This window comes from Microcaecilia unicolor, chromosome 3 (genome assembly GCF_901765095.1).
Source record: "Microcaecilia unicolor chromosome 3, aMicUni1.1, whole genome shotgun sequence".
In the NCBI taxonomy this organism is placed as follows: domain Eukaryota; kingdom Metazoa; phylum Chordata; class Amphibia; order Gymnophiona; family Siphonopidae; genus Microcaecilia; species Microcaecilia unicolor.
In genome coordinates, this window is record NC_044033.1 from 210,876,367 (window position 1) to 210,901,759 (window position 25,393).

General features: G+C 46.6%; 2 protein-coding genes across 5 annotated transcripts; both read right to left on the bottom strand.

Annotated features, from left to right (window-relative positions):
* Positions 1-259: 259 nt before the first annotated feature.
* Positions 260-1,350, bottom strand: LOC115466239 (protein lin-32-like). The gene has a single exon (XM_030197377.1). The coding sequence runs from the start codon at positions 1,251-1,253 to the stop codon at positions 693-695; it is 561 nt and encodes a 186-aa protein (XP_030053237.1). The 5' UTR covers positions 1,254-1,350; the 3' UTR covers positions 260-692.
* A 1,733-nt stretch (positions 1,351-3,083) lies between these two features.
* On the bottom strand, positions 3,084-25,269 carry GNL1 (G protein nucleolar 1 (putative)). Of its 4 annotated transcripts, none has more exons than XM_030197366.1 (12): positions 24,937-25,269; positions 22,646-22,814; positions 22,421-22,557; positions 22,105-22,256; positions 16,784-16,855; positions 15,561-15,768; positions 7,612-7,707; positions 7,078-7,269; positions 6,794-6,972; positions 4,018-4,192; positions 3,777-3,917; positions 3,084-3,475 (listed from the first exon to the last, which is right to left on the bottom strand). In XM_030197366.1, exons 1-12 carry the CDS (start codon positions 25,025-25,027, stop codon positions 3,204-3,206), a joined length of 1,884 nt encoding a protein of 627 aa, XP_030053226.1. In that variant the 5' UTR covers positions 25,028-25,269; the 3' UTR covers positions 3,084-3,203. The 4 variants fall into 4 exon arrangements, with proteins under 4 accessions (XP_030053226.1, XP_030053230.1, XP_030053227.1 ...); XM_030197370.1 differs by having other exon boundaries at positions 22,646-22,710; positions 24,944-25,268; XM_030197367.1 differs by having other exon boundaries at positions 24,944-25,267.
* Positions 25,270-25,393: the final 124 nt, after the last annotated feature.

Consider the following 25,393-nt stretch of genomic DNA (forward strand, 5'->3'; position numbering starts at 1 on the left):
AACTAACCACTAGGCTACTCCTCCACTCCTTCCTCTTTGGGATTCTGGAATCTTGCTATTCTTTCTGGGATCTACATGGAATGTTGCTACTCTTTTAGATTGTGCATGGAATCTTGTTACTGGGACTTGATACACTGTCTTTCTGTGCTTTTGCAAAACATTCAAGTGATTTACATAGTATAAACAGGTACTTATTTATATCTGGGGCAATGGAGGGTTAAGTGACTTGCCAGAGTCCACAAGGAGCTGCGGGTGGGAATCAAACCCAGTTCCCCAGGATCAAAGTCCGCTGCACTAACCACTAGGCTACTCTTCCACTCACCCCTCTGAACCACTACCCCTATTCAGTATGGGTAAATTTATACACATATTTTTACTCCCTTTTTATTTTAAAATTAGCCTCAGAAAACACAAGTACCAGAGACTGAAGAGCAAATCTTCATCAGAACCCCATGCACGCATCATACTTAAATACAAACACAGTAGAAAAAAAAAGGTTTAAAAAAAAAAAAAAAAGGCGGTGGGGCAGTTGTAATAAAGGATAGAACACACTTTAATCCCTTTAACAAAAGTGCAAATAAAAAAAACATGGACAATAAAGCATGTAAGAACACAAGAACAGAGGTACAATTAAGCAGAAGATCCCAACAGCAAAGACAACAGTTTGGTACTGCTGATGACTGTAGAGAATATCAGGTTTTGCGGAGCGGGACACTGCGGTGGTTCTTTTCCAGAACCGATTCGCCATCCCATATGTTAGTCCTTTCCTGGCTCAGTCTCTCCTCTATAGGGGAAGAAATCGGTGGCTGCGCCCCTGCTGAGAAACTACAGCTCACCTCTCCCAATTGCGGCTGCAGCAGCTCTCCCAGCGCTGATATGTATATAAGTGCCATTTGAAGTGTTTCTGACTTTGAGAGCTTTCGGGCGCCTCGCAGCGCAGGGACCACACTGCGCAGCCGGTCAAAGGCAAGATTTAGCCCCAGCATACGCCTGCGCTCTCTGGCATTGGCTGCCAGCCGGCGGTGCCTCAGGATTTGGTAGTAAGAGGTTGTGTCACGCCAGTCTGGAGTCCGAAGCGAGACAGAGGGCCTTCTGCTCTTCCGGGAGAACTCGGGAGTCTGTGGTGGCAGCAGCAGGCTCTGACCACTCTGGGCTGTGTCTGCTTGGAAGTCTCGTGCATGCAAACTAGTGCTGTGATCCATACTGCCCGTTTCGGGGGCCTGGCCTTCCAAAATCATTCCTTCAGCGAACATGCAGGAAAGTAGCTGAAAGATCCTCCCCCACCCCAGAGGGGTAAGAATGCCAGACCAAGAACAGGACGCTGAACTCAAAAACTGCTGTAGGGAAGCTGCTGGAGATGATGCTCAATTTCAGAGCTTAAGACAGATCCTTTAGATTACAAAGACTTGACAAAAGTGATCTGGACATTCTTAAGGACAGGAAGTGCTGGGACTGAGCTCCAGAAGATGTGGCTTTATAGAAATCAGGCTCCCAGGAGACAGGTGCAGGGGGAGGAATCTGGGAGGGGAGAAGTGAGGAAAGGGGGAAGAGGCATGGAAGGAATCCACCCCTCCCAAGAACCAGAACTACATTAGGAAAAGATCTCTTTATCCTACCAAAGGGGGAAAACTGTGACTGGACTTAATGGTTAAAGGAGACTTTCCAGACAAGGGACTGAGTCGCAGAACTGAGTCAAGGAGTGTAAAAATGTTAAGAAACCAGGGACTACAGGAACTGGAAGAAGCTGGGTAAGAAGAAGGGAGGTAGAGACCGAATATAAAAAAAAAAAAAAAAAAAGACAGGACAAGCTCATGCCGCACAGATGGAGAGAACACAGAATTAGTTAAAGGAAAAGAGAGGGACCAGGGAGCTGGTGAAATGTTATAAAGAGGCTTTGTTATATAGCAGGACTACAGGCTATAAAAAGCAAGATGCCTTCATTTTTCCCCCGTCCCAAAACTGTCTCCTTTGGAATGAATCTGAACCTAGATAGCATTCTGGGTACCGCTCAAGCGAGATGAAAAAAAAAAAAAGTTCGCTAAAAGCCATGTGCAGCAACCTTGAGACCATTAAAGCCATCTGGACATTTTCTAAACTTTCAGTTCTTAGATCTCCCTGCAGGGCATATTTATTGAGTATTAAACCAAGGAAGTGTGCAAAACATACAATGCCTCTTTCCCTTTTTTCTGGTATAGAAATTTGTACATGGTTACGACAACTAACCAGTGGCAGGGCATCTTTCGAAATCCTCAATGTCACGTTTTAAATAGCACCAGCTCTCACACTAGGTGATCAGCGAGCCAGAGGCATTAACAAGCTGATACTCAATGGAGATCATTCTTACTTCACCGAGATCACAACTAACCTGAGCCGGCCTATTCTCTTCTGGGGGGAGGGGGGGGGGGGGGGAGAGAAACAGCGATTCTAAGTACCCGGAATCAGGGGAATCTCTATACCCTGGTGGCACAAATTTGTTTGTGCTGCTATCAGACCAGTTTCCCCTAGAGGAAATTAAGGCATTGTCATTCACAGTATTTTACAATAGCTTTTCACCTGCATTGCTTCCCCCTTTGGTCTTATTTTCTCATTTCAAAAACTTTCTTTCCCACAAATATCTTTATTCTGTTTTGTTTTTTTAGGGGAGGGGGAAAGAGAGTAAAAGGATAAACTACACATTGTTTACTATGACAATATGCCTTCTTTTAGTCCTGCCTCCATTTCTAATGGGAGCAGCTAAAGACAGAAGAGCTTCTAAACGGTTCATGGAGAACATGGAATGATCCACTCAGAGAATGAAAAGAGTAACTGCCCGGGGACGTTATGACACTGGAATGGTACCTCCTTCCCCCCCTTCAGTTTATTCCCTGCAGCATGCAACATCAGCATGAATTATGCTAGAAACATCTGTTCTATAGTCCCTGCAGTGTGTCATGCAGTGAGACAGAAGCACCTGGGATGGCCTCTGTATTTCATGCACTGCAGGATATGATGAAACAGAAGGAAGAGTAATAAGCTAGGGGAGACCCAGCTTCCAGTCAGCTATCTCAACAATGTTTTAGAGTTCCAGGGAAGTTGAGAAGAGGTACAGTGAATAGAAAAATCTTTATTCTTAGACAGCATATACACTTAAGCAATGAACACAGCCAAGTCCTGGTTCAGAGTGAAGAGGGTCAGACTTCTCCTCGACCCTGCTGCATCAGCCACTAACATTCATCCTCCTTTAGGAGTGCAAACAAGTTTCTGTGGGACACTTTGCCCTTGATCCCTGCTCTCCGGGAAGAGCCTCCGTTGCCATCCGCTGCTGGTTCTTCCTCCTCCTCTTCATCTGCATCACGATCCTTCTCTTCGTCTTCTTCCTCTCCAGAGCTGGAGATTTCTTCTTCCTCCTCTTCCTCGGAGCTGCGCCGGACATCTCTCCGGTGTGAGGCCTGGAGTGAGATTATCTCTGCTGTCTCAGGGTGCCGCTCCCATATTCCTGCCACAGGGAGACACAAGAGGCAATTGTCACATGCCTTGTCCCCCTTGCTCTTCCCTCTCCTACACTTCACCTCTCCACTTGAACTTCTCCCCTCTCTCCTCTTCAATACGTAATTACATGCCTCTTTCCTTATTTCTTCGCCCCCCCCCCTTCTCACAGCTGGTCTCAAATTAACCAGCCATTACACACATCCTTCATTGCTTCCAGTTGCCCATTTTTCAACCTGCTCATTAGATTTCTACTACAGCCCTTCCCAAATATAAGCCAGTACCTCCTGGGGCTCTGCTACTGAAATTACCTTTCTGGGAGGAGTAGCCAGGGGGCCGCATACAGAGGCAGAGCCGTCCATCCACTGCCAGTCGCAGGATGCTGTTGGCAGCCCGGTACACGTCATTCCTAGCGGCTTTTGCAGTCTTGTAGCTGCGTTTCTCTGCCCAGGCTGCACAGTCCACGAAGAGGAGAAAAGGTTAGACTGGGGGGGGGGGGGGGGGCAGCAGGGTGGAAGATGTGTTAAAACCTGAGACAACAATGCCACTCACCTTCACAGATGTCCCAGGCAGTCCAGTGTGCCCGCTGCTGTGCCTCAAGCTGTGGGTCTTCCACACCTGGGTGCTTCAGTTTCAGGAGGGCTGGGACTGGAATCCTCACAGCCAGGTACCCTACGGATGTGTATGGCTCCTGGATCTGAGATATGGGGTAAATGCCAGCCAGGATCTATGAGAACAAAAGAATTGCCATACAGGGTCAGACCAAATGTCCACTGACTCCAGCATCCCATCCCTGATGGTAGTCAATCCAGGTCATAAGCACTGAAAAAGATTTATGCATCATTATCAATATCCAGAGACTGCATGGTTAATAACAATCTAAGGACAGTTCCTCCAGGAATGTGTTTAAGTGTTCTTTTTTTTAAATCTAGCTAGGTTACCTGCCTTAACCACCTCATCTAACACCAAATTTCACAGCTTAATTGCATTTTTTTTCACTCTGCTTACTTTTCTCCATTTTGATTTAGAATGTGTTCATTTCAAAAGTCTCCCTTCATCTCAGTACAATTTGAAAAGGTATAAATCTTTTCCCCAACTGCCTGTTCCACCCCACTCAATTTATAGACCTCTCTCATAATCTCGCAGCTGTCTCTTCTCCAAACTGAAGAACTCAGACCTCTTTAGCTCTTCTTTGTAAGACAGTCATTTCATTCGTTTGTACCATTCTGGTCACCCTTCTCAAGTCTGTTCTATATCTTTTCTTCAGGGAACTAGAATTGTATACAATACTCAAGGTGCAGTTGCACCACGGATTAAATAGAGGCAATATGGTATTTGCAGATTTATTCACTCTTCTTTTTCTAATACAATGTGAGGAACTATTTGCTTTTTTCATTGTTGCCATCATCTCCCCTGAAGCTAGACATAGGTGGACAACGGAAGGCACCTACTCCCGAGGAACCAAAAAAAAAAAAAATTATATATACTAGTAAAAAAGGCCCGTTTCTGTTAGAAATGAAACGGGCGCTAGCAAGGTTTTCCTTGGAGTGTATGTTTCAGAAAGAGCATGTGTGAGAGATGGAGCGTGTATGTCAGAGAGAGAATGTGAGAGAGAGAGAGACAGAGTGTATGTGTTTGTGCGAGAGAGAGTGTGTGAGAGAGACAGTGAGTGTGTGAGTGAGAGTGTATGTGGCAGACAGAGAATGAGTGACTGCGTGTGTGGTGTGAGGAACCCCCTCACCCCCTCCCCCTCCCCCTTGCAGCCAGGCATGTGCAGCGACCCTCCTCTCCCCATGTTCCCCCTGCAGCCACCCATGCCCATCAACCCTCCTCTCCCCCTGCTGCGTCCTTCCTGTCTCCCCTGCTCCCCCTGCAGCCACCCATTTGGTCTCAGGCCCCCCCCCCCCCCCCCTCAGCATGCGTTCCTCCTCTCCCCTCTGACGTCTCGGCGTTTCTCCGGGGTCTTCCGGCAGGGGCACTGACGTTGAGGCGAGAGGAGGAGCAGCTGCAGAGACGTCAGCCAATGTGAGATGGTTCTTCACGGAGGTGCGTTTTAGGAGGTTGTTTTTTTGTTTGTTTTCTTTATGTACGGGCTGCTGCTGCTGAATAGAAGCAGCAGCAGCCGCCAGAGTTTGTATTAGCAGTTGTGGGTGGCGAGGCGGTCGATGTGGGGGGGGAGGGGCTTGGTGAAGCGGCGGGGGAGGGGTTGGGTGATGCGGCGAGGAGGGAAGGGGGTAGGGGCTTTCTGATGCCCCGTTGCACGGGTTGTTGTGGCGATGCGGCAGGGGGGCACTTAGAGGTGCACCGTCGAGGCTGTTTGTGTGTGTTTGTATGTGTGTGTGTGTTTCTGTATGTGTGTGTGCTTGTGTGTGTTTGTGTGTGTGCATGTGTTTGTGTGTGTGCATGTGTTTGTGTGTGTGCCTGTTTATGTGTGTGTGTTTATGTGTGTGTCTGCGTGTGTGTGTTTATGTGTGTCTGCTTGCGTTTATGTGTGTGTGCATGTGTGTGTGTTTATGTGTGTGTGTTTGCGTTTGTGTGTGTGTTTGCGGTTGTGTTTGTGTGTGTGTGGGGGGGCGTTGTGGGTGGCTTTTGTGGTCGTGTGGTTGGGGAGTTTGCCAGCAGTCTGTAGCGATTCCTAGGCAGGGGGAGCAGTACGGAAACACTCCCCCTGCCTGGGTCGTTGTTTGTTGGAGGGGGTTGCCAGTTGGTAGGGGTGCCTTTATGGATCCCTTTACTCTCTGTGTTCCGCCCTCGAGGGCAGGGCAGAGAGACATGGTGAGTAGGATGGCTTCACCACCATGAACTTATGAACTGTTAACTGTTTAGGGATTTTGCAGATGGCTTCAGCAGGTTGTCTTCAGAATGTTGAGGTAGCGTTTTATGTACAGATGGGGCGTGGCTGAGGGCGGGTCTATGAGTGAGGGTGACTGGTCCTAGCCTATGAAGACTACAGGATTTTTGTGCTTCTCTGCCTTGGAGTGAGCTTCAAGTGAGTGAGCTTATGAGGAATTCATTTTATGGAGTAGAAACCACTAGGGAAATATGGATTCAAATCCCACTGCAACTCCATGTGACCTTGGGTAAGCCGCTTTCTCTCTCTCATTACCTACAGTACCCACTTAGGACATTTTCTACCTGAATATTACTGTGCAGTGCTGCATCCATCCACTAATGCTATAAAAATAATTTATATTATCAGGATCCTGGAGTCTACTATTCCATTCTACGCACCCTGACACTTCAAGGCCCCCACCTCTCAAACTACTGGAAAACATTTTGGGCTGTAGGGGAATGAGGTGAGAACAAAAGATTGCTTTTTTTTTCTTACCTGCTGCTGCCTATCAACCAAGGAAGGAAAGATAAGACCAGGACAGTCACAGAGTTTGACAGTGGGTGTCAAGAAGTATGTCTGGAAATACTTAGTGTGGCCAGGGGTTCGTGACACGCTCACCACCTTGCGGCCCACCAGTCCGTTGATAAGAGAAGACTTGCCAACATTTGGAAAACCTGGAGACGGAAGACAAGGCAGTAGGTCAGTGAAGACTGAGATATTCAAGACAGATCTTGGACTGCCCGTAGTCCCAGTGGCGCTCTCCAAATCAGGATACCCACCTACGCAGCCGATGGACAGTACGCCATCCCGATACAGCTCCTGGTGGAGAGGCTCCATCTCCATGGCAGTGTCTGTTTGATTCTCCACCAGCACAGGGGGGTCTTCGTCTTCCTCCTCTTCCGAGGAGGAACCAGTGAGCCGTGCACTTGCTGCGTCCCGGCAGATTTTTTCCTTCCAGCTGCTCAGATCCACTGAGGTGAAGAGATCAAAGAGAAGAGAAGGTTTGATCCTGAAAGAAATGTTCTATTGACAAATCAGAAGTAGAGCCAGGGCCAGCCTGATGCACCCACGACACTGGTATGTGTTATCCAGAGGCATCTACAGGACCAGACCAGAGTGGAGGCCTCAAGCCTTGCTCAGAGTCAGTTCAGCCTGGGAATGAAGTGTAGCAGGCCTGGAGTTTCTACCCTCCGATTTAGATTGGGTGAAAACAGCAGGGAGTGTCGGTGATCAGACTCTGTTGCAGAAATGCAGTGAGAGCAGAAATCCCTAATCATGTCACTTTCCTATACCAGGGACATAGCTGCAAATACCTTTCCCTGTGGTTATCACCTCGCAGGCTCGTAGCAGCTGGTTTGGCCCCATGGCAGTTGTCCAACCTCTCCGTCTCTTCCGACGCTTCTTGAATACTGCAGGACGAAGGAGAGAAGCAGCAATTACTATCCCATGTGCATTATTTATTTCAGTGCACTTGTTATAACGCCCTTCGAGCGCTACATCAGTGCGGTTTATATATTAAATAACAGATTTAACATACAAAAAGAACAGAACAAGACAATTTACAATATTAAAAGAAAATGAGAGGATACATAACACAGCAATATCCTGCTAAAATACTGATTAATTAGCAGGGAGATGTTACATCTATGGAACTATGGAATGGACTCCCTAAAGCTGTGAAAATAATCCATGACCATCTAAACTTCAGGAAATCACTAAAACCCACCCTCTTCAAAAAGGCCTACCCCACCGATCCAACGTAAATCCCCACACCCAGCAACACAACACAACACAACCAATGATCGTACTAGACAATATACAATCTTCATCCCTTCCATCCTCATGGTGCCTGATACACACCTACCTCAATTCGACCACAATATAACTTGTATTTGTTAACAACCGACTGGCGAACGCCTGTACGGTACTATGTAAGTCACACTGAGCCTGCAAATAGGTGGGAAAATGTGGGGTACAAATGTAACAAATAATAAAATAATAATAATAATACATCTTGTGATTGAATTTCCACTCTTCTCCTCAAACACGTAACAAATAATAAGGTGAAATTAGGCCTTACCTGCTAATTTTCTTTCCTCTAGATCCTCCAGACCGTTCAAGACGCTTGGGTTATGCACTCCTACCAACAGAGGGAGACTGAGAACACTAAAACTTCTTATACAAGTAGCCTGTGCAGACCTTCTACTAACCAGTAAAACAGTAACAAAGCAGAGGAACAATACACCTCCACCTAAACAAAACCATTGAATCCACACTCAGATCTCCTCCCCTTAAGACGGGGAAATTCAACTGCAGAGAGGCACAAATGGTACCACAAACTACCCTTAGTAAAACTCCAGGACCCAAATCACAGGAGCTACTAGAAATATCAGCAACTGAAGCCTAAAGAAATTATCATACTGACCTGTCCGATATACTGGGTGGGCTCTTGAACGGTCTGGAGGATCTAGAGGAAAGAAAATTAGCAGGTAAGGCCTAATTTCACCTTCCTCAGCAATCCTCCAGACCGTTCAAGACGCTTGGGACTTACCAAAGCAGTGGGACCTGCGAAGCCCAGAGGACAGGACTGCAGCTCCAAAACTGGCATCCACCCTTGCCTGTACATCCACTCTGTAATGTTTGACAAAAGAATGCAGGGAGGACCACACCGCTGCTCTACAAATGTCCACCGGTGGAACAAAACTACTCTCTGCCCAAGAAGCCGCCATCCCCCTAGTGGAATGTGTCTTGAGCCCCACCGGCACCATACGGCCATGCAATATGTAAGATGAAGAGATGGCATCCTTCAACCACCGAGCTATAGATGCCTTAGAAGCAGCCGCTCCCTTCTTGGGCCCCCCATGAAGGACAAATAACCTGTCCGAAGACCTGAATTCCTCTGACCTGCGCAAGTAAACCTTCAACACTCTGCACACATCCAATTTCACCAAACGACGCTGAGAAGCATCCCCCGTCCGGTCCCCCAAGACCGGCAACGAAATCACCTGATTGACATGAAAGGAGGATACCACCTTAGGCAAAAACGAAGGGACTGGACACAGCGAAACCTTTTCCTTAGAAAACCACAGAAACGGAGGCCTACATGAAAGAGCCTGAAGTTCCGAAATCCGGCGAGCCGACAATATAGCTACCAAAAAAAGACCACCTTCATAGTGAGGTCTTTTATCAAACAAGACTCCAAGGGCTCAAAAGGAGAACCCGCCAAAGAGTCAAGAACGATATTAAGATCCCACTGAGGAACTACCGGCCGCTGAGGAGGACGAAGCAACTTCACCCCCCTCAAAAAACGGACCACATCCGGGGAAGACGCAACCAACCTGCCCTGCACCTTACCCCGAAAACACGCCAAAGCAGCCAGCTGCACCTTCAAAGATGACAATGAAAAGGCCCTTCTCAAAACCATCCCGCAAGAAATCTAAAATGCACGACACAGAAGCTGTCAAAGGGACACACGCCTGGTCCCCACACCAATCTTCAAATATGCGCCACACATGCACATAGGCCAAAGACGTTGAACGTTTGCGAGACTGCAGCATCGTCTGAATCACCTGAGGGGAAAACCCTTTCCTTCTCAACCGTTCCCTCTCAAGGGCCACACCGTAAGAGAGAACTGATCCGGATCCAGCATGACAATTGGACCCTGACACAACAGCACAGAGCCCCCCAGCTGCAGAGGCTCGCCTTCTAACAAGCGCATCAGATCCCCAAACCACGGCCGACGCGGCCAATTCAGAGCCACCAACAACACCGGACCCGCATGACATTCTACCCTCTGTAGGACTCGACCTATTAAGGGCCACGGGGGAAACACATACAGCAATACCCGCTGAGGCCATGGAAGGACCAACGCATCGATCCCTTCCGCTCGCGGATCCCGACACCAACTGAAATACCAAGGAACCTGAGCATTCTGTGCCGACGCCATGAGATCCACTACTGGCATTCCCCACTTTAGAACTATCTGGTCGAACACCGACCGGTGCAGAGACCATTCTCCGGGATCCAACATGTGTCTGCTTAGAAAATCCGCGTTCACGTTGTCCACCCCGGCCACGTGCACCGCCGAAATCTGCACTAGATGCCTTTCCGCCCAACTCATGAGCAGAGCCGTCTCGATTGCCAACCGCAGACTCTTTGTACCGCCCTGCCAGTTGACATACGCTACTGCTGTCACGTTGTCGGACATGACTCTTACTGCCTTTCCGACCACACTTGAGCGAAACGCCAACAGAGCTAGCCAAATCGCCCTCATCTCCAACTGGTTGATAGACCACTGAGCTTCCTCCGTCGACCACCGCCCCTGCGTGGACCGACCAAGACACTGAACTCCCCAGCCCAGCAGACTGGCATCCGTTACCAGAAACACCCACTGAGGAGGTTCCAACGGCATGCCCTTTTTCAGATGGGCCGAGCATAGCCACCACTGGAGACTGCGCCGAGGAGCCCCCCTCAATGGCAACCGCAACTCCAAACTATGCACCTGAGGAGACCACCGGGACAACAGAGCTGCCTGAAGCTGACGCATATGCGCCCTGGCCCATGGTACTACCTCTATTGTCACTGCCATGAGGCCCAGAACCCGAAGGTACATTCGAACTGTCGGACTCTGAACTAACATTAACAGCCGGACCTGCTGCTGAAGAGAGGCGATCCGAGAATCCGGCAGAAAAACACGACCTACTGCCGTGTCGAACCGCACTCCCAAGTACTCCAGACTCTGCGATGGGATCAACTGACTTGACTACACTCACTACCCATCCGAGCGATTCCAGAAACGCGACCACCTGAGCCATCGCCGCCACACTGTGAGCCCGAGACTTCGCCCGGATCAACCAGTCGTCCAGATACGGATGCACCAGAATTCCCTGCCTCCGCAAAGCCGCTTCTACCACCACCATTATCTTGGAGAAGGTGCGTGGAGCCGTTGCCAGACCAAAAGGCAGAGCACAGAACTGAAAAGTGCCTCCCTAAAACAGCAAAATGAAGGAAACACTGATGGACCTCTCGAATCAGCACGTGCAGATACGCTTCCGTGAGATCCGGTGACGTGAGAAATTCTTCCTGACGAACAGCCACTATGACCGAGCGCAGAGTCTCCATGCGAAAGGATGGCACCTTGAGCGCCCCCCCCCCCCCCCCCCCCATTGACCCTCTTGAGATCTAAAATTGGGTCGAAACTGGTCCTCCTTTTTCGGCACCACAAAGTAAATGGAATAACAACCCATTCCCAGCTCGTGCTGAGGAACGGGTACCACAGCTCCCAACTGGATTAAGCGACCCAGAGTCTCTTGAATAACCTTTAACTTGACTCGAGAGTGACAAGGAGAGGGAAGAAACAGATCCGGCAGCGGGTGCTCGAACTCGAGCGCATAACCGTCGTGAATGACCTCCAGTACCCACTGATCTAAAGTATTTTGGGTCCACCCCTGATAAAACAGAAGAAGTCGCGCCCCGACCTTCACCAGAGGCTGGACCCGCACACCTTCATAAGGAGGACTTATTACCATTTCCAGCACCTCCGAAGGAGTCCCAACCTCCTCAACGACCCCCTCGAAAGGACTGCATCCGCTGGAAAAACCGGCTTTTAGAAGGAGACACAAATCTGTCTGGCCTGTACCACCTCGTGTCCTTAAACCGACCTCTAGCTGAAGCCCCTCGACTAGCCACCTTAGGCCGTAACTCTGGCAACCATGAGACCTTGGTATCTCCAAGACCACTCATCAGTTTATCCAAGTCCCTTCCAAACAACATAGAACCTTAGAAAGGTAGAGAACACAACTTTGCTTTAGAGGCCGCATCTGCCACCCAGCCCCTAAGCCAAAGAGCCCTGCGAGCCGTCACCGCCAGAGCCATATTCTTAGCAGAAGCCCTTAGCAAATCATAAAGGGTGTCTGCCAAAAACGAAGACCCCATCTCCAATTTGGCCAGGTCCTGAACCAAACCAGTCCTATCTAACGCAGGCTCATCCAAGAGCTTCTCCGCCCAATGGAAACAAGTTCTGGCTACCAAGCCCCCACACACAGAGGCTTGCAAGGCCAAAGCTGACAAATCAAAGCTGCGCTTCAGAAAGGACTCTAGCTTCCTATCCTGAGGATCCCGTAAGGCTGTACCTCTATCCACCGGAATGGCCGTAGCCTTAGTAACTGCCGTAACCATCGCAATCCCATAGGTGGTTTCAGCAGGGCCAAATCTTCCGGAGGCAAGGGATACAACCGCGCCATAGCCCTAGACACCTTACAAGCAGCCTCCTGCACAGACCATTCCTGAAAAACCATGTCCCTAATGTCTGAATTCATGGGAAAGGAACGGGAGGCTCTCCGAATCCCCTTAACCAAGGGATCTACCTGGGGTCCCTCCGCAGAGGGAGTGGCCACCGGAGCAAACTTCAAAGTACAGATCACCTGATCAATGAGCTCTAACAACTCCTCCTTATGAAAAATGCGAACCACTGAAGAATCTTCCCCAGGCCTTAGCCCATCCTGATCCTCAGACACATCTAAGAGATCCTCCTCTCCTGGGTCACTCCAAACCTCCGACCCAGGCAGAGAAAGTATCTCCATAGGCTCCAAAATATCCACCCGCGGGCGCTTAACTCCCACTGAGCTAGCAGCCTCCGGGGAACGAACAGCCTGAGAGGGGCCAGCTCTCCAGGCATTATACAAACTCAGGGGGAAAGCCAGACCCCCCCCCCCCAACGCTGCTGAAGCCCCAACAACACTTCCCGCAGTCTCCGTGACGGACCCCCCCCCCCCACTCCCGAGGCAGCAGGTCCATAGCGTGATCCGCAGCTAAACTAGGCACGCTTCCCGCCACACACGGGTCCCCCAGTGCTGGTACGGAATGTGCGGCCAAAAGGGCCGCGCTTCCCGCCAAAAACGGCTCCGTCGAGGCTGACCCGGGACGCGCAGCCAAAATGGCCGTGTTTCCCGCCAAAACCGGCCCCACAGTTGCCGGCCCGGAATGTGCGGTCAAATCACCGCCCAACACCTCCGCCGACTCAGGGGAAAGCACGGGGGGGGGGGGGGGCAAGAGCGCTGACAATGTAGGCTCCCCACAAAATTTACATTGGCCACCTTTCACTTCAACGCCGCGCTTCGCATAAACCCAACACCTCGCCGGCTTAGACATAATGGTCGCAAACACAATAAAAATAAACAGTTGCTTTGTGCTCTGACAGACTAATAGGCAAAACCGCCTAAGGCAAGAACGCCCTTGAAGACGTTTTATCTCTGGACTGCCACAAGAACGGCCAAAATAGCTGCCTTTTAAAAACGTTTATTTTATTTTTAAACCTCGTTGCTGATGCCTAAACGCCTCAAGGGTACAGAACGAGGTCTGTAGCCGAGGTCAAGCAGTCCTCCGGAGGAAGAGCACAGGGAGAGGGACCCGGCCACCCGGGTGTGACACCCCACAGGGAATAAGAAGCCCCTTAGGACTTACACCCTGTAATAGAGATCCAAGTGTGGGTTCTCTAACATTTACAACCCAACCTAGAGACCCCAAACGGGCCTACCAGACTGAGTACACTGCACAGGCTGCACACATCTACCCTCTGCTGAGACTGAGAAAATACTGGTTAGTAGAAGGTCTGCACAGGCTACTTGTATAAGAAGTTTTAGTGTTCTCAGTCTCCCTCTGCTGGTAGGAGTGCATAACCCAAGCGTCTTGAACGGTCTGGAGGATTGCTGAGGAAAATAATAATAATACATCTTGTGATTGAATTTCCATTCTTCTCCTCAAACACCCCACCTATACAGACCATAAAACACTGTGTGGGGAAGGGCTCTGCAGACATGAGTTCAATGTCCTTAGCAGATCTAAGAAACAATCCTTTAAAATCCAGCTTCCAGTCCTGTAGCCACCCCTCCTCAACCATAAAAAGTGCACCAGCACTAAGGGAAGTTGCCTCTAAGATCATTGTGCTCCCCTCCCCCCAAATGGGTGAGCTTAAGAAGTGAAGCTGCTAGTAAACCAGGTCTCTCCCTCCTCCAGGGGCTTCAGGCACATGTTCCGCAGGTACCCAGATCAAAAGTAAAAATACAAATATTAAATCTGTTACTGCTTAAGCCACAGGGTGTGCTGAATATTTTTTCCTGCCAATGGCCAGAAGGGACAGACAATCTGAGGATACCAGCTGTACCCATTTCCAGAGGAGGGGATAAAAACATCTGTAGAATGGACATAAAATGCTCTCAATGTCACATTTAAAAGATCAAGCAAAGAACTTTAGGTTTGGTTTTCTCCCCACTGTTGCATCTTTTGGCCATGGATTTCATTTCCTGCAATATAAAAACATAAGTGTTGCCATATTGGGACAGACCAAAGGTCAATCAAGCCCAGCATCCCGTTTCCAAAAGTGGCTCATCTAGATCACAAGTACCTGGCAAGATCCCAAAAGAGTAAAACAGATTTTATGCTGTTTATGCTGCATATCCTAGAACAAAAAATAGTGGATTTTCCCAAGTCCATCTTAATGATGACTTAAGGACTTTTCTATATCAAAACCTTTTTTAAACCCTGCTATGCTAACTGGATTCTAATATCTAGAAGTTAAAAGCATTCAACAGATGAAGACTATGCAAGCAGAAAAAAAGGAGGTAGGAGGGAGGTATCTGTAGAAGACTCCTAAACAAAGTTCCAAAGATCATTTTTACCCCTTTTGGCAAATAGGTTTGCAGAAAGCCTCCTCAGTTTTCCTTCTTACACATTCTTCATGAAACAGAAAAAAGAATGTATCATGGCTTTGCAGTGCCCATCTTTGATTCCCCCTGAAAGCAGCAAAAATGAACTGGGAAAGGGACAAGGATCTAAGGTCAAGATTTTGACCTTTTCACTGAGGGGCTGGACCAGGAGCCGGTGTAACTGCTTCAGTATTAGTGACATGCGGTCTAAGACAGTGGTTCTCAACTCAGTCCTCAGGGCAAACTAGCAAAAACAGGTTTTCAGGATACCCAAAATATACATGAGAAAGATCTGCATACAATGGTAGTTCATGCAAATTTCTCTCATGCATATTCATTGTGGATAGCCTGAAAATCTGATGGGACAGGGTTAAGAACCCCTGTCTTAAGGCCACCCAGAAGATTTGCTGCGGTATTCTAAATCAACTGTGATCAGCCAAAGGCTAAGGGGTTATTTCCGCATAGATCAAATTACAAAAATCCAACCTGATCCTTTTTCTGAAAAGTGCCCACCCCCAGCACAGAGGATACTGCATTTTTTCTAATTAGAACTGCCTTACCAGTACTGGGATCCCGCTCATCCTGAGACTCTTGAGGGTAGGAAGTGAAACAGATGATGTGCACCTCTGGGAATCGGGACTGAAAGTAATGCTTCCAGGCCACCACCAGGGCTGGTGGAGCCAGGTCAATCTTGTTCAGCACAAGAATCACCTTCTTCTTCATGTCCCGTGTCACAAAATCATAGAGCGCCGGTGAAAAGTGAATTACCTGGTGGACGTAAAGAAACATGAAAAAGGGTTTGTCATAGCTAGCTGTGGCTCTGGAGGAACAAAACCCATGGCCACACACGGGTGCTAGGGACTATAATGAAGGCACAGGGAGAGAGTATCTCACCCTGAAGTCACATACAAAAGTTTGTGACAGATGAACCTTTAACTTACGTAGCACAACATTTTCAAAATTAGTCTTGTATGCAAACTTATCTCCTCTTGTTTTCCAACACATCACAAACTACTCCTCAACTATTCCTCTGCCTGACCGTACCTCATCTCTGGGGTTCCCTTCATTATGCCCATCCTATCAACAACGTTCTTAAATCCCACCTCAAAATGTGGTACTTTCTTAGAACATAAGAGTAGCCATACTGGGTCAGACGAATGGTCCATCTAACCCAGTATCCTGTTTTCCAAACAGTGGCCAAGTTAGGTAACAAATAGCTGGCAGAAACACAAATCGTGGCAACACTCTATACTACAAATCCCAGGGCAAGCAGTCACTTCCCACATCTGTCTCAAAAGCAGACTATGGACTTTTCCTCCACCTACAGGAATTTGTCTAAACCTTTTTTAAACCCAGATACACTAACCGCTGTTACCACATCCTCCAGCAAAGAGTTCCAGAGCTTAACAATTCGTTGAGTGAAAAAATATTTCCTCCTATTTGTTTTAAAAGTATTTCCAAGTAACTTCCTAGAGTGTCCCCTAGTCTTTGTACTTTTGGAAACAGTAAAAGATTGATTTACTTCTACTCGTTCTACACCACTCAGGATTTTGTAGACCTCAATCATATCTCCCCTCATCCATCTCTTTTCCAAGCTGAAGAGCCCTAACCTCTTTAGCCTTTCCTCATACGAGTTTCATATTTAGTCCTCTCCCTGAAGCATAGGAGACCAAAGATCAACTTGCTCTTGCTAAAAAGCTGCACCCCCCCCCCCCCCCTTTACCTTTTGTTCCCCACTCCCCAAGTCCTGCCCAACATGATGCTGTGGGATTCCCATGCTCACCGGATGCCGAATATCGGTAATGAGGAGGACCACATCCGACATCTCCAACACCCTCCAGAGCTGACGCCATGTCTAAATAAAAGACAACAAAGTAATTGAGGAAGAGATAGCACAGTAATTAGGCACAAACAAACTGGAGGAGCGAGGGACCAAGTAGCCCTTATCGGCTGACACCTTCCAGACTGCTACGAGGGTGCCATCTTTGTTCTGGCAGGAATTGGGGGCAAATTTGGATTTCCAGATAAATGAAGTTGATGGAATGCTTGATTCCTGGAATTCTAATGTGACCAATGTTCAATCAGAATTATCTCCTTTAAAATTTAAAAAAGGTTAAAGACCAAAAACAAAACAAAAAATCCTTGGTATTCTGAAACATTGATACCAATGTTACTAAAATGGGAAAATTAATACTATACCGGAGTCATACACCGTTATCTTAACACAAACATATCAGTGTTGTAGAGCACAATTTTCTGTTTCAGATGATACTGTTCACAAGCTGATTCAGGCAGACTCTTTTTTAATAATTGGCTTTGAACTTTGGTACGTTTTACCATTTGCGCTGACAGTGTTAAGCTTCAAAGAGATCTTACAGGGCGGTTATAGATGCTGGTTAGTTGCAAATCTGGCAGTATTATGTCCAGCACAAGCATAATGCTTGTTCAAAATTTCAAGTCCGTATCTTTGTTTGCATGGAAGTTGTTGCAGTCTGAATATTGGTCCAAATATGTTCCAATGAGTCACGACCAATTTTGATGCACACTTTGAGTCAACTTGTTTGACTGGCTTTTGCATCCATAATGTTAAAATGTATTTCATCGGAATTAGCATCAAAAACTGTACAGGATTTGAATTTTTTTAGCCATTCTTATAAATGTGTTTGGATTTTATCAGACCCCCAAAATGGCATTTTGGTAAATGTCACACGCTCATGGACTGACAACCTTTCAGAAATGGGGGTCTAGATCTGCAACTATTGCAGTTAGAGACCTCAAATTTTGGGAAACTTCGTTTAACACCTGACTCGCACAACAGATAAAATTTGAACAAAATTGTAGAACATGATGGTGGGAACTTTTTTAAATTTTAGACCACTTGGCATGGAATGACCCTTAAGGAGGAAGGAAATTTCTAGAGACAGAGTTTGGGATAGATTTACTGTGATTTCAACCGATTTGAATGAAAGTTTAATGAAAAAGCTCGCAAATAAATCTTATAGTCTGGATATATGTCCCTCTTATCTTTTAAAAACTGCTCCACAGGATATAGTGTTATGGCTTGTAAAATTTATTAATCTTACATTGCAGGAAGGCTTATATCCGGACACAAGAGCAGAAACAATACTGTACTAACTCCTGTACCAAAGTCAACTGGAGCAGACCTTACAGTTGTAAATTATAGACCAGTGGCTGGTATTCTTTAGCTAGCCAAGGCACTGGAATTTGTGGGTTATCGACAACTTTCAGACTTTAGGAGCCCTGTTTACTAAGGTGTGCTAGCGTTTTTAATGTGCACTAAACGCTAGAGTGGCCCATAAGTTCCTATGGGCGACTTTAGCGTTTAGTGCGCGTGCTAAAAATGCTAGCGTGCTCTTAGCACGGCTTAGTAAACAGGGCTCTCTATATATACTTTTAAATGATTCTTTACATTTTTCACAACATGGCTTTTGTCCAGTACAAAGCAGAAGGAGATCTTGAGTAGGGGGAAGCAGATAGTCCAATTTGATATCTTGGCCACATTTGACGCGATAGACCATTCTTTGACCTACCCCCCCCCCCCCCCCCCCCCCCATTTACAAAGTCACACAGCAATGCTGACACAGCCCATTCAAAGTGTCGGTATTCGAGCACATTATTTATTTGTTACATTTGTATCCCACATTTTCCCACCTATTTGTAGGCTCAATGTGGCTTACATAGTACCGGAGAGGCATTTGCAGACTCCAGTGAGAACAAATACAAAGTGATGTTATGGTAAGATAAAGTTCATGTGGCATGGCCACATTGGGGAAACATACATCGGAAGAGTTGTTTTGTCCATTATGTACTTCAGTTTTGTTGTGTTGCAGGGATCAGGCACTTATGTTGGATCGGTGGGGTATGCCTTTTTGAACAGGATAGTTTTTAGTGATTTCCAGAAGTTTAGGTGGTCGTACATCGTTTTCAAGGCTTTTGGTAGTGCGTTCCATAATTGTGTGCTTATGTAGGAAAAGCTGGATGCGTAAGTTGATTTGTATTTAAGTCCTTTGCAGCTTGGGTAGTGCAGATTTAGATACAATCGTGTTGATTCTGATGTGTTTCTAGTTGGTAAGCTTAGTAAGCAGGGGGGTTAGTGAGTTGGGTATCACAGAACAATTTTTGGAAAGGGAAAAGAAGAATGGGCTTATTTCGACTCCTTGACATTCTTTGTATGGGTTCTGCAAAGTTTGCCACTCTCTATTTAATGCCTATATGAAACCTTTGGGAGAGTTATTGACCAAACTTGATATTTTAGTGCTATCATATGCAGACGATATTTTTCTTCTATGCCCAGCATTAGAAACCTTTGATAAGATCACAGAACTATTAAACAGAACTATTAAACAGATGTGTGTTTTTAGTAGACTCATGGACTAAAGAAATAATTTTCTAAAACTGAATAAACAGAAAACAAAAGTTGTTTGGTTAGGTGATTTTGAGTCAGTGCCAGCATCCAGGAGAAATTTTGCAGATAAAAATAAATCAAATCAAAAGTTTTAGGTGGGATTCTTGATTCTAGGATGACGTTAGAGGATTAAGTTAATATTCTGACAATTTTTTTTTTATGGTTACAACAATCGAGAGCTGTTTGATCTTTTAAAGTCCTCAAAGTTTTAGAACTGTCACTCAAGCAGTATTATTGCCTTATTTGGATTACTGCAAATAATTATATAGAGGAATTTCTATAAAGTTGTTAAAAAAAAAGTTGCTTCAAATTACTGCAGCCAGATTGCTTTTTAGGGTGAACAGTTTGAGAAAGCTTCTCCTTTATTAAGGAGCCTTCATTGGCTGCCAGTAAATTCCAGAACAGAATTAAAAATAGATTGCATGGCTTATAAATCAATCATCGACAGGCCAAAACCCAGACAGATTGGCAAACTATTGTCTACCTCTGAATAACTGTATTGATTCCTGTTCCGCACAAAAATTAACTTTGGCTTTTCCAAGTTTTAGAGGGGTTAGGTTGAAAAAATACCTGGAACATTCTTTTAGGTACTTAAGTTCAAAAATTTGGAATAGTTTGCCCATTCAAGTTAAAAGATCTAGCTCTTACCTGTTTTGCAAAACTTTAAAAACATATTTTCTGTAAATCATATGGAGTAGTTTAATGTATATATATATTTTTTGTGTGTAAGCTGTAATTCACTCAATTTGTGGAAGGAGATCTTTTTAAATGTAATCCGTGTTGAATCCTAATGGAAAATACAGAATATAAGACATTTTATAATATACTAGTGGAACCAAGCCCTTTTCGTCAACAATAAAACGGGCCCTAGGAAGGCTCTCGAGTAAGCGTTATTTTCTCTCTCCCCTGCCCTCCCCTCCATGTCCAGGGATTCTTCCCTCCCATCCCATCCATGTCCACCAATTCTCCTCTCCCCTGCCCTCCCTTCAATGTCCCGCGATTCTCTCCTCCCCTCCATGTCCAGTGATTTGTACCTGACCGTTCTGCTCGTCCCCAGTGTTCCTTTCCCTCTCACTGTTCCGCCCTCCTCTGACGTCATTACGCAAGGGCGGGACAGTGAGAGGGAAGGGAATGCTGGAGACTTGCTGATGTCAGGAGATGTTACGAACCCAGACAGCCAGCCAGAGAACGTTGGAGGTACAAATTATTATAATACTAGTAAGACAGGCCCGTTTCTGACACAAATGAAATGGCCACCAGCAAGGTTTTTCTCAGAGTGTGTATGTTTGAGAGAGTGTGTGTGAGAGTGACTGTGTGTAAGAGAGAGTGAATGTGTGAGTATGTGTAAAAGAGAGTGAGACCGCTGGGTGCGAGTGTGTCCCCTTTCCCCCCCCCCCCCCCCCCCGTAGCCACCCAGCGATTCTCCTCGCTCCCCTGCCCCCCTCCAGCCACCCAGCGAGTCTCCTCTGCCAGCTGCTCCCCTTCCAGCCACCCAGTGATTCTCCTCTCTCCCCTGCCCCCCCTCCAGCCACCCAGCGATTCTCCTCTCTCCCCTGCCCCCCCTCCAGCCACCCGATGCTCTTTTCTCCCCTGCCCCCCCTCCAGCCACCCAGCGATTGTCCTATCTCCCCTGCCCCCCCTCCTGCCACCCATCGATTCTCCTCGCTCCCCTGCCCCCCCTCGATTCTCCTCATTCCCATTTACCTCCGTCGAAGCGGCCGCGTCTTTGAAAGCCCTGTCTGTAGCCTTCCCTTCGACTTCGTTCCCTGAGTCCCACCTGCTGACGTCATTTCCTCTTTCCACGAGGGCAGGACTCTGAGGGAATGAACTCGAAGGGAAGGCTATAGACATTGAGGTTGTGCCTTGTGCTGCTATCCTGTGGCTGTTCAGTGCTGTTTGTGACGAACCCGGAAGTAACGTGACGTCAATTCAGGAGATGGATACAGCGTTAGAGGTAGCACAAACTTTTCAATCTTTCACTGCCACAAAGTCAGCTTCAGAACGTTGGAGGTGCTTTTTTATTATATAGGATACTACAGGTGACTAAGGAGCCCTTTTATCAGCTGGCGGTAGGGCTACTGGGCACAGCAAATCTGCCCTACTACCAGGCTCACCCAGGAGCCCAGCGGTAGTTCCGTCTTTCCTGTGCGTCATTTCCGATGCTAGAAAATACTTTTGGATTTTCTAGCACCGGGGGTGTGTGCCCAGCAATAATCGGGCAACGCAGAGTGCTGCCTGATTACCGTCACAGGCCTCACCGCCTCCAGGAGTAAATAGTCATGCAACAATTTTTTTTTTTGATTACCACACGGCCATTTATTGGTCCTTTTTAAAAAAAAGGCCTTTTACCGGTGGTGGTAAAATGTGGCATCGGCTCATGGGATGCGACCGCAGGCCGTTTGGTAAAAGGGACCTTAAGACCAGAAATCCCCCCTTTTGGTTTTAAGTTTAATTAAAGATCTGATAAATTGCCTTTTGCAAATATTAAAGTGACATATGATGCAAAACATATACTAAAAAAGCAAAGAAAAGATGAAAAATATATAATGAATATAATTTAAAAAAAAACCCAGAAAAACACTAACAAAAGTGGCAATAAAGCACAACAAAAGCTTACAAGCACATAACGTATATAAAACATTCTAAGATCAGGACCAACTTTGGTGGAAGCAGCTCACCTCCAAATTATGCTCAAAATAGCTGAGCTGATTGGGTTTGAAGTTCTTGTAGATGTTCTCCAAGTAGATCTGGAAGCTCTTCTCCTCCTGTGCAAGCAGCTGTTCCTTACTGATCTGATAACTCCATGGTGGGCGCTTAGGGAAATCCAACACTGTACGTAAGGAAGAGGGATAGGGATAGAGAAAATGTGACAGGTAGAGAGGGCATGAGTATCAGCAGAGCAGTGGAGTGGGGTACCCATTCTGTCCCCAGCCTACAACTCAGAGCAGCTGCAGTTCTTCCCTCCCCCTCTCCCTTCCCACCGGGATCACTCACCAGATCCTGGCTTGTAGATATTATCTATATCTACCTCCAGCTCGGTTTCCGGTACAAGCTCCAGCACCTTCTCCCGGGCAACCTTCTTTCTCCTTTCAATCTCCTCTCGGCTCTCCTTCTCAAAGTGCAGGCGGTACCTGCCGGGTAGAGGCAAAGGCAAAGTCTACGAATGTTCAGGGAGGCGATCTACCCCTCTCAGTCACCAGTCTCCAATCAGTGAACTACCTGTTGGCATCATAGCCTCGCTCTCCTGGCCGTCGCACCTGAGGCTGCTGATTGATCTTGAGAACCTGCACAGAGAGGGACTCACTGTCAGAGGTGTCTGTGTGGTCTTCGCGGCGGTCACGGCTACCACTCCGGCTATTGGAGCTGGATCCCAAGCCATCAGGGAGAGCTGGTAGGTTCATTTGTTGAGAAGAGTTAGAGAGGGGTGTGAAAATTAGTAATGCATGTACAGAAACGCAAAACTTTCCTAAGACCAATCAAGTAACTCATCCTGTCATGAAAATGCAGAAAGAACTATATAAAAAGGCTGGGTATCCTAGTGGCTAGTGCAGTGGCCTGTGAACCAGGTGAACTGGGTTCAATTTCCACTGCAGCTTCTTGTGCCTCTGGGCAAGTCACTTAACCCACCATTACCCCAGGTACAAAATAAGTACCTGCATATAATATGTAAACCACTTTGATTATAACCACAGAAAGGCAGTATATCAAAATCCAATCCTCCTTCCCCTTTCAAAGACACTCTAGAATGTTCATGCAAAAAACTTACATTCTTTTGCTTTCTTAAATATTTATGCCTTAGTCTGTGAGCAATGAAAACAGATTTGAATGCAGAAGAAAAGGGACTGTACCTGATGGTCTGTGCGCAATACCAACAGATTTGAATGCAGATGAAAAGGGACTGTACCTGATATCTGGTTGCCCGAGGACAGCCAAATGGCAAGTCTATAGTTGAAGGATAGCAAGAAAAACATGCACTCTCTTCTCTCTCACTATAGGCCGTGTATGATGCTCCCTGTTAGGGCACAGCAAGGTCATCAGTTCCAGAAGCAATGAACATCTGATGGGATGCAAGGTGCTACCAGGTATTCAGAATCCACAGAGGATTATTTGATGAACGCGCTAAGAGCCTACTTAAGTGTTTGTGCGTCAGCCAATATTCATGAGAAAACGGAAGACAAATAGAGGGTACAGAAAGAGGTATGTCAATGGATGAATAACGAAATGTCCAGTCTAACTAAAGACTTTCAAACACTGAAGCTAAATAATCTTTAGAAAGATTTGCAACAGGGGCTCAATTCTGGATAGACACACTCCTGCACCATTCAATATCCATGAATTATTGTCAACTTCAACATAAAGTGCAAAAGAACCCCACAAACATGGCAAAAAAGAAAAAAAAATGGTCCTGGTGTAGAGGAAAAGGAGATGAAGCATAGAGGTGGCGTTAACTTTGATTTGTCATCACTAATACCGATTTAATTTAGACCAACTCCAAGAACTATTTACAACAGCTGGAAAGGCAGGATGGTCAAGAATAAAACTTGGATCGATACCAAGCCAAAAAAAAAAGACAAAACAGTTCACCAGCTTTTTTCCCCCCTTTTTTTAACATCTACTGTCAGCTATTAAGGACTTTTTAAATGAGCTGAATGTTCCTGAAGCAAGTTAAGCCTTGGTTTCAGTCAGTTCATACCAGAAGCATAAACGATGACTCCTACAACTCAGTTTTTACTGTTAATAGTTTTTCCAGAAGCTGATGCTGAATGTCAACAAGTTACCATGCATCAAAGAAAACACCAGAGAAAGAGAAAACATGCGTCACTTTGTGATGCAACATTTCCAAGCTTTGGTTAGATGCCACAGATGTTTTTGCTTATCTCAGCCGTCTTCCCCTCTATCTCACCCTCCCAGAAGCTGATTTTTGGCACAAAACGTCATGAATAGGAAAGCAGCAGCAGCTGATCTTTAGTTGCCTAAGGTGCAAATTTAAGAACTGGCCAATGAAATGGATGAGTTCACCCCTCCTCCCCACTCAGTTTACTCAAACCATTTTAATATCACGCATCTTTTAACGCACATTTTAACCATGCACAGCTTCTCAAAAGCAAAATAGGTTTAAAAAACACATGATGCTTGTATTTAAAAAAAACATATTTGCTTTACGTTAGTTATCCCCCAGGGAGGGCCAAAAAATATAAACCATCTCTCTTTTTGCAATTGGTAGAAATGGTTATGTTTGTGCACCTCATAGGTATTTCCTTCCCCTCAAAATTCATTCTCCCAAGGGGTTGCCATTAAGCCCTGGATCAGCAACAAGAAACCAACCCAGTTATGGTCTTACCCTTTGCGCATGTTGGGACTTGTAGTTCCAACATTTACATGAATAGCAGAAAATTCACCTTTCGGCATGCACTAGGCTAAGGCTTAGGCCTGGCACAACTTGCTAGAGTTAACGAGCATTTGTGGGCGATTCTTCCCCTCCCCCAAATAACTTTATCTCCCAGGTTTATCTCTCACCCCTCTTTCTCTCCCGTTTATCCTGCAGCTGCTTCTTCTTCTGCTTAGCGCTGAAGGGCTTCTTCCGGGGCATATCCAAAGCATCAAACCGATGTCGCCACCACCGTCCTCAATCCACGAGAGAAAATAAACTCCCTTCAAAGGACCCCTAGCACAACCAGTAACCCCCCCATCCACTTCGTTTCCAGAGAGACCACTACTACAGCCAGTGCCAGTGCGCCTGTGCACACCAGCAAAAACCGCCTACTGCGCCTGCGCACTTTCCAATCCTACTTATCACGCCTGCGCGTACGCCTTTCTTCCCAAGGAAGTTATCCTTGATGTAACCCCCTCGCCAACGTTTTGTCCGTCTCCTCTTTTATCCACTTCCACCCTATAGGGGCCGCTGCGCAGGTTTCTAAGCCACTGCGGGATGCTCTAGCCTAAAGACTCAGTGACTTGAGAGGGGAG